Genomic DNA, 12,431 nt, shown 5'->3' on the forward strand with positions numbered 1-12,431 from the left:
CTAGATACCACTGCATATTAACGCTCACGGTTTTGAAGCTTATGTCGAGTGAATCGGAGTCTGGTGTCTGTGAGGGGCTGGCAGGTATAAGCCGGTGGGCTCTCAGGGAGTTTGTCGTGGGTGGAGGCAGGTTTTGGAGGTTATGCAGGTTTGAGCTGAGAGATGTGAATCCAGGAGGGGTTCCCAGAAGCTTAGCTGCAGTGGGGGTGGTAAAAATAACTTGAAACGGACCTTTCCACAATGGTTGTAAGAGGCCTGTTTGTCCTAGAGGATCTTTAAGCAAAACCAATCACCAGGCTGCAGAGGTTGCCCCTCCTTTAAATCAAAAGGTTGAGGTTGAGGAAGGTGTACATTTGCATACTCTCCAAGAAGTTGTCAGTTAACTCCACTGCTGGCAAGTAGGTACCCAGAGGGGGTGGGGACATTGAGGGGAAAGATGTTAGGAGGACTGAGCACCCACACAGCGGCTCAAAGGGACTTAGAAACAAAGGGAGTCTGAAGAGAGCATAAGGGAGGAGATTTAGCCACCAAATGGTAGGGCAGAAAGCTCAGTAGGTGCTCACGGCATGGGTGGAGAAAGATTTCTCATGCAGAAATTAAGATATATAAAAGTAAAAAAAAGTTTATTTTATCCTGTCAGAGGAGGAGGGTGGGGAGAGAGAGAAAGGGAGAGAAAGAGAAAGAGAGAAGGCAAAGCAGGGAAGAGAGCAGGGAGATGGCGTGGCATCCCAAAGAAAGAGAAGGGGGTGCCAGCAGCAAGGCCAAGCGCTCACTGATTTTAAGGGGGACGAAAGGGGAGAAAAAAATAGTGACAGCTGTCAGTTGAGAACAAAAGCAGCTGCAAGTAGGTAACAAAAACTGCAAGGATGTCAAAGTCCAAGACTTGGTTTCCTGCCCTGCCTTGGAGAAGGGATTATCACAGGAGATGTGACTCTGTCCTCGAGGTAGAGTTGAGGCTGTAGCTCGTTCTTCTGCTGTTTACTCAGGAACTCTGTAAAAGCAGAGTCTCAAAAAACAGTTTTGAAAGAGAGAGATGTACATCTCTTTTCTGTCCGTTCAGCTCTCTTCAGAAGTCGTGCAAAACAGAGTTGCCGAGTGTCTGGGAGTGAGAGAACCCATAGGACTGATCTTTCACCATTACCGGGGAAATGGTGGGATTTGGTATTTTCCTGTTATTTTTGCAAGGCTGCCCCTTTCAGCCATTATCACTTTGGAGAGGAGTTGGGAGCCCGAAGGGGGAATTCTTTCCCGGAGAAGAACTTGGGTGACTTCAGAGGCTCGTTCCGTCTTAGTAGGGAAAGCTTCCAATCAACCCGAAAACAAATCTATCAGAGTTGAAAGGTATTTATGTCCCTTGTGTGGAGGCATGTGTGTAAAGTCTGGCTGCCAATCTTGTCTGGGGAGATGACCTTGGAGTTGACGAGCAGGAAGAGAAGGAGGGGGCTTAAGGTGGCCTGAGGGCTGACTTGCCGACAAATAGAACAGTCCTTAAGTAATTTTTAAAATTTTTCTTCTAAGTTCTGACAATGAAGGTATGAGGACAGGAGGGTTGTCAAAGGTCGACTCCCTATGTGACTTGAGGTGTGAATGTGGTGGAGGATAGAGTTCTCTGGTTGAGGACATAAAACAAATTTGCCTTTATAGAAAAGCCAGGCTCCATTCCAAATGGCCCCTGCTTGTGGAACGTGGGTAGTTTCTTTAGCAGAGTAGTTTGGGGCCAGTGGTTGAAGGAAAAGGGCTCGAGTAGCTGGAAAGGGAAGCATCGCTGCTCGTTTTAGCTTCTTTATCTGCCCTGTCGTTCCCCAAGGGACTGAGAGGTTGCTGTGCCTTGCAGTGGATGACAGCTACTTGTTTGGGTAACTGAGCTGCCTGTCTGAGTCGTCTGATGAGGTTAGCATGTCTGACAGAAGTGCCTTGTGCAGTGAGAAGTCCTCGTTCTTTCCAGATAGCTGCGTGAGAGTGTAGACTATGATAGGCTTAGAGTCAGTGTAAATGTTAAGTCTTTGATCTTTACCTAATTGTAAGGCCCTAATCAGGGCGATTAGCTCTGCCTTTTGAATGGAGGTGACAGGTGGTAGAGGAGGTCTCTCTGCTGTATGAGTAGTGGTGACAATAGCGTATCCTGCCTTGCGATGGACATCTCAAACATAGCTACTCCCATCCATGTACCGGCTACGATCTGGAGAAGGCAGTGGGGAATCAGAGAGGTCCAGTCTAACTGCAGTGGATTCCTCCAAAATTTCTAGGCAGGAGTGTTCTGGGGGCTCAGGAGAAATGGGAAGCAGGGTAGCAGGGTTTAAGGCTGAACATGGGAGAAGAATGATAGAAGGGTTGTGTATAAGTAGGATTTGGTACTGAGTAATACGGCTAGAGGTAAGGAAGTAATGAGCTCTGTCGTTTAAGACAAGAACCTGATGAAGGGAATAAACCTGAGTTGGCTGTCCCTAAGTCAGTTTATTAGCTTCTTGGACAAGGAGGGCTGTGGCTGCCAGGGCTCTTAGACAGGGTGTCCATCCCTTAGTAGTGTTACCCAAATTCTTAGAGAAAAAAGCAACAGCCTTGAAATCGGGTCCTGACTTTGGTCCTAATACTCCAAAAGCCACTGTCCCCGGTTCATGTACATACAGATAGAAAGGCTTGTTCAGGTTAGGAAGCTGGAGCAGAGGCTTCTACCAGTGCAGCTTTGAGGCTTGCAGGAGAGGAGACTTCCAATCTAAAGGTTCCTGTTCTGGGCCTCGGAGGGCCTCACATAGGGGTTTAGTAATGAGCCCATATTGGGGAATCCATACATGAAAATAGCTTGTTAACCTCAGAAAAGCTCTAAGATCCCTTTTGGCTGCCAGGGGATCCATAGAGGAAATAAGTTGTTTGCGCTGGGTGGTAATAGCTCGCTTTCCTGGAGATAACTGGAACCCCAAGTGACTGTGGGTTGATTAATCTGAGCCTTCCCTGGTGAAACCCGATATCCTTTATGAGCGGAGTGTGTGAGGAGAGGATAGTGTTATGCAGTGAAGTAGACTGGGCAGGACTGCAAAGGAGACCATCGACATACTGCAGAAGTGAGCTGCAGGGTAGAGAAAGCACAGACAGGTCCTGGGCTCAAGCCTGTGCAAAGAGGTGGGGGCCGTCACGGAGCCCCTGGGGCCAAGAGGTCCAGGTGGGCTGTTGTGAATGGTTTGTGTCAGGGTTGGTCCAGGTAAAAGCAAATAAGTCTTGGGAGTCAGGAGAGAGAGGTAGAGTGAAGAAGGCATCTTTGAGGTCAAGGACAGGGAAAACCTGTGTGTCAGGTGGTACAGTACTGAGCAGAGTGTAAGGATTGGGGACCCCTGGACGGAGGGGGGTGTGACGGCTTCATTAATAACGTGCAGGTCCTGGACTAGGTGGTAGGAGCTGTCAGGCTTCCTCACTGCAAGGACACGGGTGTTATACGCAGAGTTGGTAGGAGAAGGAGGCCAGACTGGAAAAACTTAGTAATGAAGGGCTTGGTAATGAGTCCCCTAAGGTCATCTAGCTTAAGGGGATATTACTGAGTCCTGCAGGGGAAGTGAGTAGGGTCTTTGAGGGAGATAGAAATAGGGTGTACGTATTGTGCCTTTCCTGGGGTGCTAATGTCCCACACCTCAGGTGGCATCTTTTGAGATACCTCAATAAGAACAGGAATGGGGAGGCTCTGATAATGCCTTTCCTAAAAACCCAAAGAAGGGAACCGGAGACGTCAAGAGGAGTTGGGTGCTTAATTTAACCATCAGATCTCTTCCCAGCAGTGGGGTGGGACACTTGGGAAGCACCAGAAAGAAGTGTGTAAAAACTTGATCTCCCAGGGAGCAAAGCAGTGGTGAAGGGGGAAAGCAGGAGAATTGTGCCCCAGCTCTAAAACAGGCCTGGTGCTGAGTGAGTTATGTATACGTATGTGAATATGTACGTGTGTGTGTTTCAAGGACGGGAGAAGGACAGGGAGAGGGATCAGACTGGAAATATAGGCTGCCTCATAGAAATTCTTGAATCCTTAAATTCCAGGCTGAGTTTGAACTTTGTTGGCAGCGAGGAGCCATGGAAGACGCGTGAGCCGGGAAATGGCGGGATAAAAATGGTGTCTGAGCTGGCGGTACATGACAGCACAGGTGGGACCAGCGGCAGGAAGAGCCCACGCCGGCTCCAGCAACACTTAGTATCACGAAAAGGAGGCTGCTCAGTTTCTGAGTCTAGGGAGGTCTTAGGAGGGAACCTCCTGAAGAGATGGGGTCTTTTCTGTCTTCTTCCAGGCAGCAGCACAGAAACAGGGAGCCCTGGAGCGCAGTCCCTGCTAGGCTGTGCAGACAGCACCCCCCTTGCCCCGCCCCGTCCTCCGCCCCCCACCCCCATGGCAGAGCGCTGCTGCAACCCCAGGAACGTTTTTAGACAAATTTTAAAACAGCTCTGACCCCAGCCAAGACTTCTGGGCTGGAATTACTTATTTCCTTAGTGTCTGCTCATCCCTGCCCTTGGGGCCTGTAACCTGGACATCCCAGGGCTCAGGCCCTGAGTACACACACCTCTCCAGGGCAAGGCTGACAGAGCACCTGTCAGAGAAGTGGAGCAAGGGCTGGTCCATCTAGGGTGAGGGTGGAATCAAAGGCAACTTTGTGACGGAGTTGGTGGCTTCCCTTGAAGGCTGGCTAAGATGCGGACAGACATAAATAGAAAGGAAGGGGCCCACAGGTGGAGGGACCTGCATGAACACAGTCACCAAGGAAGGAAAATGTATGGCAAGGTTCAAGGGTGAGAGCAGCCCAGATGTCCTGCCTCCATGCAGCCCCACCCCCAGGAGGCAGCCTGAACCCCAAGCAGAGCATGACAGCAGAAAGGCTTCCTAATAAAAAAAGTGCCTGATCTGGGTGAGGTTCTGTGTAAAGTAGTGGAGGGCCCCAAAGGAAGAAACCCAAGGTGGCTGGTATCCCTGTGGTGGCCCTGGGCTGCTGCCCACCCCCCTGCCTAGCCTGGCATTCCCCTTCAAGAATTATTCCCTTGCTTGGCCAGCACCCCCAGCGCTTTGTCCTTTGCAGGTGGCCACTGCAGGGCAGGCATTACCTGGAAGAGGTGAGGCGAGGGAGGAGAACTCTCCCAGAGTTGATGTGCTCCGTCAGCAAGTTATCAGTTGGATGGGTGCAGGGAGATTACCCCGAGGAGGGCAGCATACAGGACAGGCAAGTTTCAAAGGAGAGGAGGCCTTTGCAGCAACATGTCCTCACTGGGGATGGGGTGGGGCGGGGTGGGGTGAAGAAGGCTGTTTCTGCCAAAAATGGAAGATAGCTATCGGGGGGCTGGGGGGGAGGGGGTAGCTGGGCATGGAAGGCAAGACTCCTGCAGGGGTCAGGGAGGTCAAAAGCCAGCAGGAACCTAAGAGTTGAACTGGATTCCTTCTTTTCCATGCCCCGTTGCTTGGCCTGGGCCATAGAAATGAATAGAATGAAGAAAGCAAATAGTCGCCACATACCCACCATTTGCCAGGCCCTTACCAAGTAGTTCCTGTAATTTTGTTTACTTCTCTTGACAACTCAGCGCCCTTAGCCCCAGATCTCTAGATTAGCTCCGAGAGGTCAAGTAACTTGTTCAGGCTCATGCAGTAAGTGGCAGAATCTGGACTGGGGCCCAAGTGCGTCTGACTCAAAGTTTGTGCCTTTTCCACTGTTTCATGTTGCCTGGAGGAGAGAGCAGAGGAGAGTTAGAAAGGAAGGGAGGGAGTAGAGTGCACAGCTCAAGGATGGGGCTTTCTCAACAGGGCTGGAAGGTTCTAATATGCCCCAGAACAAAGCTGTCAGCTGAGAGACTGATACCATTGGATCACTCACCCTGACACCCCGGTAGTTCTCACTCCCTATGTGCAAGGTATGAATTCCTCCTTCTGCTCTCAGCTGAGGGGAAACTCAGCTTTTGAGGTGGGATGGAGAAAGTTCCTGATATATGGCTCTAGCATCCTTGGCCACACTCAGACATTGCCCTGTTTGTCCTGTTCGTATGGTGGTGGGGAGGGATCAGGAGTGGCCAAGACGTAGAACCAGACCCTGCCTCCAGGAGGAGGAAGGGGGAGGACAGACCAACTGCTGGGGGTGTGACAGGGCCTGACCTGCCTTCTGGGCTTACAGGAGCCCCTGGCGACTGTGGGCACAGATGGTGGTGGTGGTGCTATGCAGCCAGTGGCAACAGGGGCTCCAGCACAAGGTCATCGGAGTCCTGAGGGGACAGAGCGCGTGGCGGGGAAGGGACCAGTGGCCTCCAGAATGTGGAGAGTCAGGTGGGCTGACAGGAGGATGGCAGCCAGCGTTAGGACACGTCATCTGGATTCTGGGAAGGGGATTGGCATGACCAAGGCAGGGGAGGGAGGAGCTGGGTACTGCAGTGGTCCCGTTATCTGGGCCTGGCAGGGATCTTGTTGCAGGAACGAGGGAAGAAGGTGGGGCCGGGTCTCAGGAGGAAGGCAGGGACAAGTAGCACACCCAAGAGGCTTGTGCAGAGGTCCACACCAGAAGCGTCTGATGGGTCCCAGTGACCTAAGAAGGGCTGGGCTAGTGCCACAGCTCCACCTGGGGCAGAAGGGCCAGCGGAGCCCAAGAACTGGTAGACCTTGTCTGACAGGACATCTGGCTCTAGCAAGCTGGGTGTTTTGGGGGCCCACGTTGCGATTTATTCCTTAGGGAGTCTAGGTTCTAAGAGGGCCTAGGGAGCCCTGGGGACTTGTGAATACTAATTCCAGAAACTAAATTTCTGTTAACAGAAGGCAGAATCTCCCTAACTTTCATTTGTCCTAATGGAGACACAAGCTTGCTAATTTGTCTATTTTTTAAAAGACAAATAAACTTAATACATTCCTTTTCTGCACCTATCTTGAGTCATTCCTTGCCTAAGAGGGGTCTTAGGATCAGTGTTTATTTAGTTTATGCCATCTGCATGCCTCAGTGGTTTAGAGCCGGAAGAGACCCAGCTCCTTCATTTTACTGAAGAGGAAACTGAGGCCCAGAGGGATTTCCCTAAGGTCCAGTGGCTCAGGAAAGAGAGGACAGAGTCCCGGCGCTGACGCCAGGCCAGTGCTCCCTCTCCCCTGCCCCCCCACCCACTCATCTGGACTTGCCATGGTAACTAAGGCTCCTCCAGTGCGGGAAGCCGTTGCCTGGCAACACCCCATAACCAGGTCAGAGCCTGGGGAGTGAGATGCCACTGGCTGCCCACCCTGGGGAATTCAGACGTGTATAAATGGGATAGCCCACGTCACAACGTGGCCACTAATGACCTTGCACAGAGCCATGCCTGGAAGGCCTTGTGGGGGAGAATCTCACGCCAGGATCAGAGAGTCGCTGGGACTAGGGCACAGCCCCGGGCTGGCTGAGGCTCCGTCCCCACAGCACACACAGCCTCACTGTGTACAGGGCTGATGGCTTTGAACAGCGTGGAACCTGTCCCCATCGACTTGCTGGCTTAGTGTGGATGTGGGGGTCCACAGAGGAAGGTTGATGGATGGGTGTGTGTGAGTGTGTGAGAGTGTGTGAGAGTGTGCGTGTGTGTGAGCATGTGTGTGTATGTGTTTATGTGTGTGAGAGTGTGCGTGCATGTGTGTGTGAGAGTGTGTGAGAGTGTGTGTATGTGTGTGAGCGTGTGTGTGAGCATGTGTGTGCATGTGTGTATGTGTATGTGTATGTGAGTGTGTGTGTGAGAGAGTGTATGTGTGTGAGCGTGTGTGTGTGAGCATGTGTGTGCGTGTGTGTGAGAGTGCGTGTGTGTGAGCATGTGTGTATGTGTGTGTGTGTGCGTGCATGTGTGTGTGTGTGTGAGAGGGTGAGAGTGTGTGTGTATGTGTGTGCGCGTGCGTGTGCGTGTCACAGTGTGTGAGTGTGTGAGAGTGTGTGTGTTCACGTAGGCATTTCACCTTACTGGGGAACGCTGGGGAGTCGTGCTCCCTTGTGCTACCTTCTTGTTCCATATTTATCTCTAGGAATGTTTAAGAAATGACCTGATTGTAGAATAAATGACTCTTCCTCTAATACTCCCTGTACGGAGGGTCTTGACAGCGGTTCGCACCTCCGCTCCCTCCCCCGTCGGCTTCCTCCCGTGGGCTGGCCCTGCCTGGGGCCCCAGCTTCTGCCTCCCGCAGGGTCCCGCCCGCCCATTCCGGGGGGCCCATCCTCTTGGAAGTGGTCGGTTTAAGAAAGGCCTGTGATCCAGCCTGGCCCCTGGGGTCTGAGGAATGGCTGCCGAAGGACTCCGGGGAGGGTTTTCCTCACTAGTTAAACCGGGAGGGACCCGCCCCTTCTCCACCGGACATCGGACATCGTGGCGCCTGCGCGCGGTGTCCGGAGACACGTCACACTGATGCGGGCCAACGCTGCCCGGCCTCTGGACTTCTCGTCGCGAGAGACCGTAAGCCCCTTTGTGTTTAAGATACTTTTGGTCGGGCCCCTATTTTCTGGCCGCAGGCTCACTCACTTTCCACGCGTCTGAGTGGGCCTCTCGGTAGACGCCTGGCCACGTCCTGGTATTAACGGTAAAGGACCCAAAGGAGAGCAATGTGCCTCTTACTGAGTAAATCAAAGACATGATCCTTGATCCTCCATCTCCTGGCTTGGAACTGAAGTGGGACTTGCGGCCGCAGTCCCAGCTTCTTGCAGGTCTGAACAGGCTGCTCCCGAAGGAGCCCAAAGGCGTCCCCTGCAGTCCCAGCGTCTAGCACATTCATTCATGCATTCGTGCGGTGCTGTCTGGAGCTGGCTCCTGTCTGCTCATGACAGCCAATCGGGCACGTCTCTTCCCACCTCTGAGTTCAGTGATGTCACGTTGGTGGCTTGAAATCAGCCATGGTGGGAGTTGTTCTTTTTAAAGTAGACTGTTTGATTTTTTTTTTAAAGCAGTTTTAGGTTCACAGCAAAATGGAGCAGAAGGTACAGGGAGTTCTCATATGCCCCCTGTCCCCACTGTCCACATCTTCCAGCACAGTGATGTATTTGTTACAACTGTTGAACCTACACTGACACACCGTAATCACCCAAAGTGCATAGCTTATATTAGGGTTCACTTTGGGTGTACATTCGGCAGGTTTTGAAAAATGTATAATGACACGTGTCCACTGTGGTAGCACCACAGAGAGCAGTGTCACTGCCCTAGAAATCCTCTATGCTCTGCCTAGTCACCCCTCGCTCCCCTCTAACCCTCGGCAACCTTTGATCCTTTCACTGTCTCTCTAGATTTTCCTTTTCCAGAATATCATCCAGCTGGAATCAGACAGTACGCAGCCTCTTCAGACCGGCTTCCGCTTGTAACATGCTTTACGTTTCCTCCACGTCTTTTGTGGCCTGCCAGCTCCTCTCTTTTCCGCGCTCAGTAGTACTCTGTTGTTTGGATGCACCAGTTTATTTATCTGTTCATCCCCTGAAGGACGTCTGGGTTGTTTCCAGGTTTTGGCAGTTACAGAAAAAGCTGCTGTCAACATCCATTTGCAGGTTTTTGCGTGGATATAAGTTTTCCACTCCTTTTGGTAAATAATAAGGAGTGTGATTGCTGGATTGTATGGTAAGAGTAGGTTCAGTTTTGTAAGAAACCACCAAACTGTCTTCTAAAGTGGCCATGCCCTTTTGCATTCCCACCAGCAATGAACAAATTCCTGGTCCACATTTTTACCAGCATCCGTGCTGTTGGTGTTTTGGATTTTGGGCATTCCGGTAGGTGTGTCGCCGTATCCCACTGCTGTAGTGTGCAATTCCCTAACAGCGTATGTGGAGCATCTTTTCATGTCCTTATCTGCCATCTGTATCTTCTTCAGTGAGGTGTCTGTTCATGTCTTTTGCCCATTTAAAAATAAATCAGGTTGTTCATTTTCTTATTGTTGAATTTTCCGAGTTCTTTGTATATTTTGGATAAGAGTCCTTTATCAGATATGTCTCTTGCAAATACTTTCTCCCACTCTGTGGCTTGTCTTCTTACTCTCTTGACACATGGTGGGAGTATTTACACCATGGGATTGGCCAGTGCTACAAATTGGGCTTTTGCTCAGAGAGCTGATTGTTAAACATTCAGCAGCACAGCACCGCGTTCATGCACCAACCATTTATGGAGTGAACTGCTCGCCTTTGTTCTCAAAAATCTTCAGTCTAATGGGGGAGGCAGATCAATGAATCCCTGATAGTAGCACAGTGTTCTGAGTATTGGGGTAGAGGCAGAACGAGGACAATACAGGAACATAAAGAGGGGGCGTATGTGTCAGCCACAATGTTGAGATGATTTCCCAGTGGAAACCCTGAGCCCTGAGCTAAGTGTTTGGAAGTGACAGTTGTCTGGACCCATCTGCCCAGTAAGGTAGCTGCTTGCCACACGTGGCTGTTTCACTCACATGCACTAGTCACATTTCGAGTATTCAAGAGCCATGTGTGGCTAGTGTCTACCATGTTGGACAGAGCAGATGCAGAACTTTTGCATCATTGCAGAAAGTCCTATTGGACAGCATGGATCTAGACAAAAAAGCGGGAGAAAGGCATTCCAGGCAAACTCAGAGGTCTGAGACAACATGATTTATTCTGGGGACCACAAATAATTCTGCGGGACTGATGTAAGAGTATTTGGGAGTGGAGAGGTGGGAAATGCAGCTGAGCAAACAGGCAGCAGTCAGATCACAAAAGGCCTTTAGTGTAAAGCTAAGGAGGTTAAACTCCAGCCTGAAAGTTATGGAAAGCTCTTGAAGGATTTGAGCAGAAGCCTGATGTTATCAGCTTGCACGTACATAAGATCTCTCTGGCAGAGGAGACTGGATTAGAGGGGGATAGCCACAAGGCAGGGGGACTATGGCAATTACCTGGGAGAGAATTGAGAGGTTTGAAATAAGGCAGTGGCTGTGGGATGGACACAGAGAGGATAGAGTTGAGAGATGCAAAGAACCCGGTGACTGATTGTGTCTGAGCCCTAGGAAGTGCTTTGTAAACATTTGTTGATTTAGTGAATGAATTATAGCTGAGCCAGACTGTACAACTGGGTGCACATCCATGTGGTCCCTGTGTGGTGCCTACTGCACAAATGGAGAGCTATCGGGCATTTCTTTTCAGCTGAAGGAGAAAGGGGCAGCAGAGAGAGAGGAGAGTGGGAGGGAAGGGTTGGCAGCCCTGTCCTGTCTGATGGGGCGAGGGTGCAGGTGAGAAGGGAACAAGTTGTGTTCATGGAGGACCGTGAGGGACCCTGGGCCCAAGCAGGGCCTCTCAGAATAGGCCACTCTCCACCCCACCCATTGTCCAACCTCCTTGCCACATGGACTACAGGGAAGATTTGGTACCTGAGGGATCAGGCCATTTCACCAGCAGACAAGTGCGATGCACAGTGGATCCACGGCATCAGGGAAGGCGACAGGCATCAGCAGAGGACGTGTTCTGTGGGGCAACAGGACACAACCCGAGTAGGAAGCCTGAGCGGACTGGTGCCTGAACATGCAGACTCTCTTGGGCTCTCAGAGGTCACTGGAGGATAATCTGAGGGCAGTGGCTGAAGCTACTGTAACCTGATCATAATGTTAACATGACCTTGTTTGCTTCTACAGGTCTGGAAGACCTGAGATATTTGGGTTACAGAGTAAATGGGTGGGATGAGGCAGGTCCACTTGTTCATCCATCAGACAAGTATTTGTGGAGCCTCTGTGTGCCATGCACGCTGCTGGATGCTGGGCATTCCATGGTTCACAAAACAGAGATGATCCCTGCCCCATGGAGTACGTGCAGGATGTGCATTCTGGGCAGCAGGGGTGGAGGGGGGAATAGCAGGTGGAAGGATCTGAGGACAAATCCTTGGCCACCTGGAGGTTCAAAGGTCAGCAGGGCAGGGTCGTGAAAGCAAGTGGGGGGTGGCGGGGAGAGGCAGAAGAGGAGGCTGGAGAGAGGCAGGGGCCAGACCTTGCAGGGCCACATTAGGATTCCAAATGTAAGCCTAACTCCAATGGGAAGGGGAGTGATGTGATCAGACTGATTTTTGTAAAAATTGCCCTCGAGTCTGTGTGGAGAATGAATTGGGGGCAAAGGGGCAGGGAGAAAAGTATGGAGGCTAAGACAGTTTCCAAAGGCAGAGATGACAGTGGCATGGCTGTGGTGATGGAGTGAATGCAGGAACCTGAGAAGTATTTTTAAAAAAGAATTGAAACAGGCCAGGCACGGCAGCTCACGCCTGTCACTCTAGCACTCTGGGAGGCTGAGGTGGGAGGATCACTTGAGGTCAGGAGTTCAAGACCAGCCTGAGCAAGAGTGAGACCCCGTCTCTACTAAACATGGAAAGATTAGCTGGGCATGGTGGTGCATGCCTGTAGTCACAGCTACTCGGGAAGCTGAGGTAGGAGGATCGCTTGAGCCCAGGAATTTGAGGTTGCTGCGAGCTATGATGACACCACTGTACTCTATCCCAGGGCAACAGAGTGAGACTCTGTCTCAAAAAAAAAAAAA

At 51.2% G+C, this 12,431-nt stretch overlaps 1 protein-coding gene across 1 annotated transcript in view; it reads right to left on the minus strand.

The window, feature by feature from the left end:
- Positions 1-5,533: 5,533 nt before the first annotated feature.
- Positions 5,534-12,431, minus strand: part of GRAP2 (GRB2 related adaptor protein 2) — a 70,613-nt gene continuing 63,715 nt past the window's right edge. Inside the window, exon 8 of the mRNA XM_045554860.1 lies at positions 5,534-5,678. Coding sequence (XP_045410816.1) covers positions 5,670-5,678 — 9 coding nt within the window. The 3' untranslated portion in view covers positions 5,534-5,669. The remainder of the gene's footprint in view (positions 5,679-12,431) is intronic.

Source organism: Lemur catta, chromosome 6, assembly GCF_020740605.2.
Source record: "Lemur catta isolate mLemCat1 chromosome 6, mLemCat1.pri, whole genome shotgun sequence".
NCBI lineage: Eukaryota > Metazoa > Chordata > Mammalia > Primates > Lemuridae > Lemur > Lemur catta.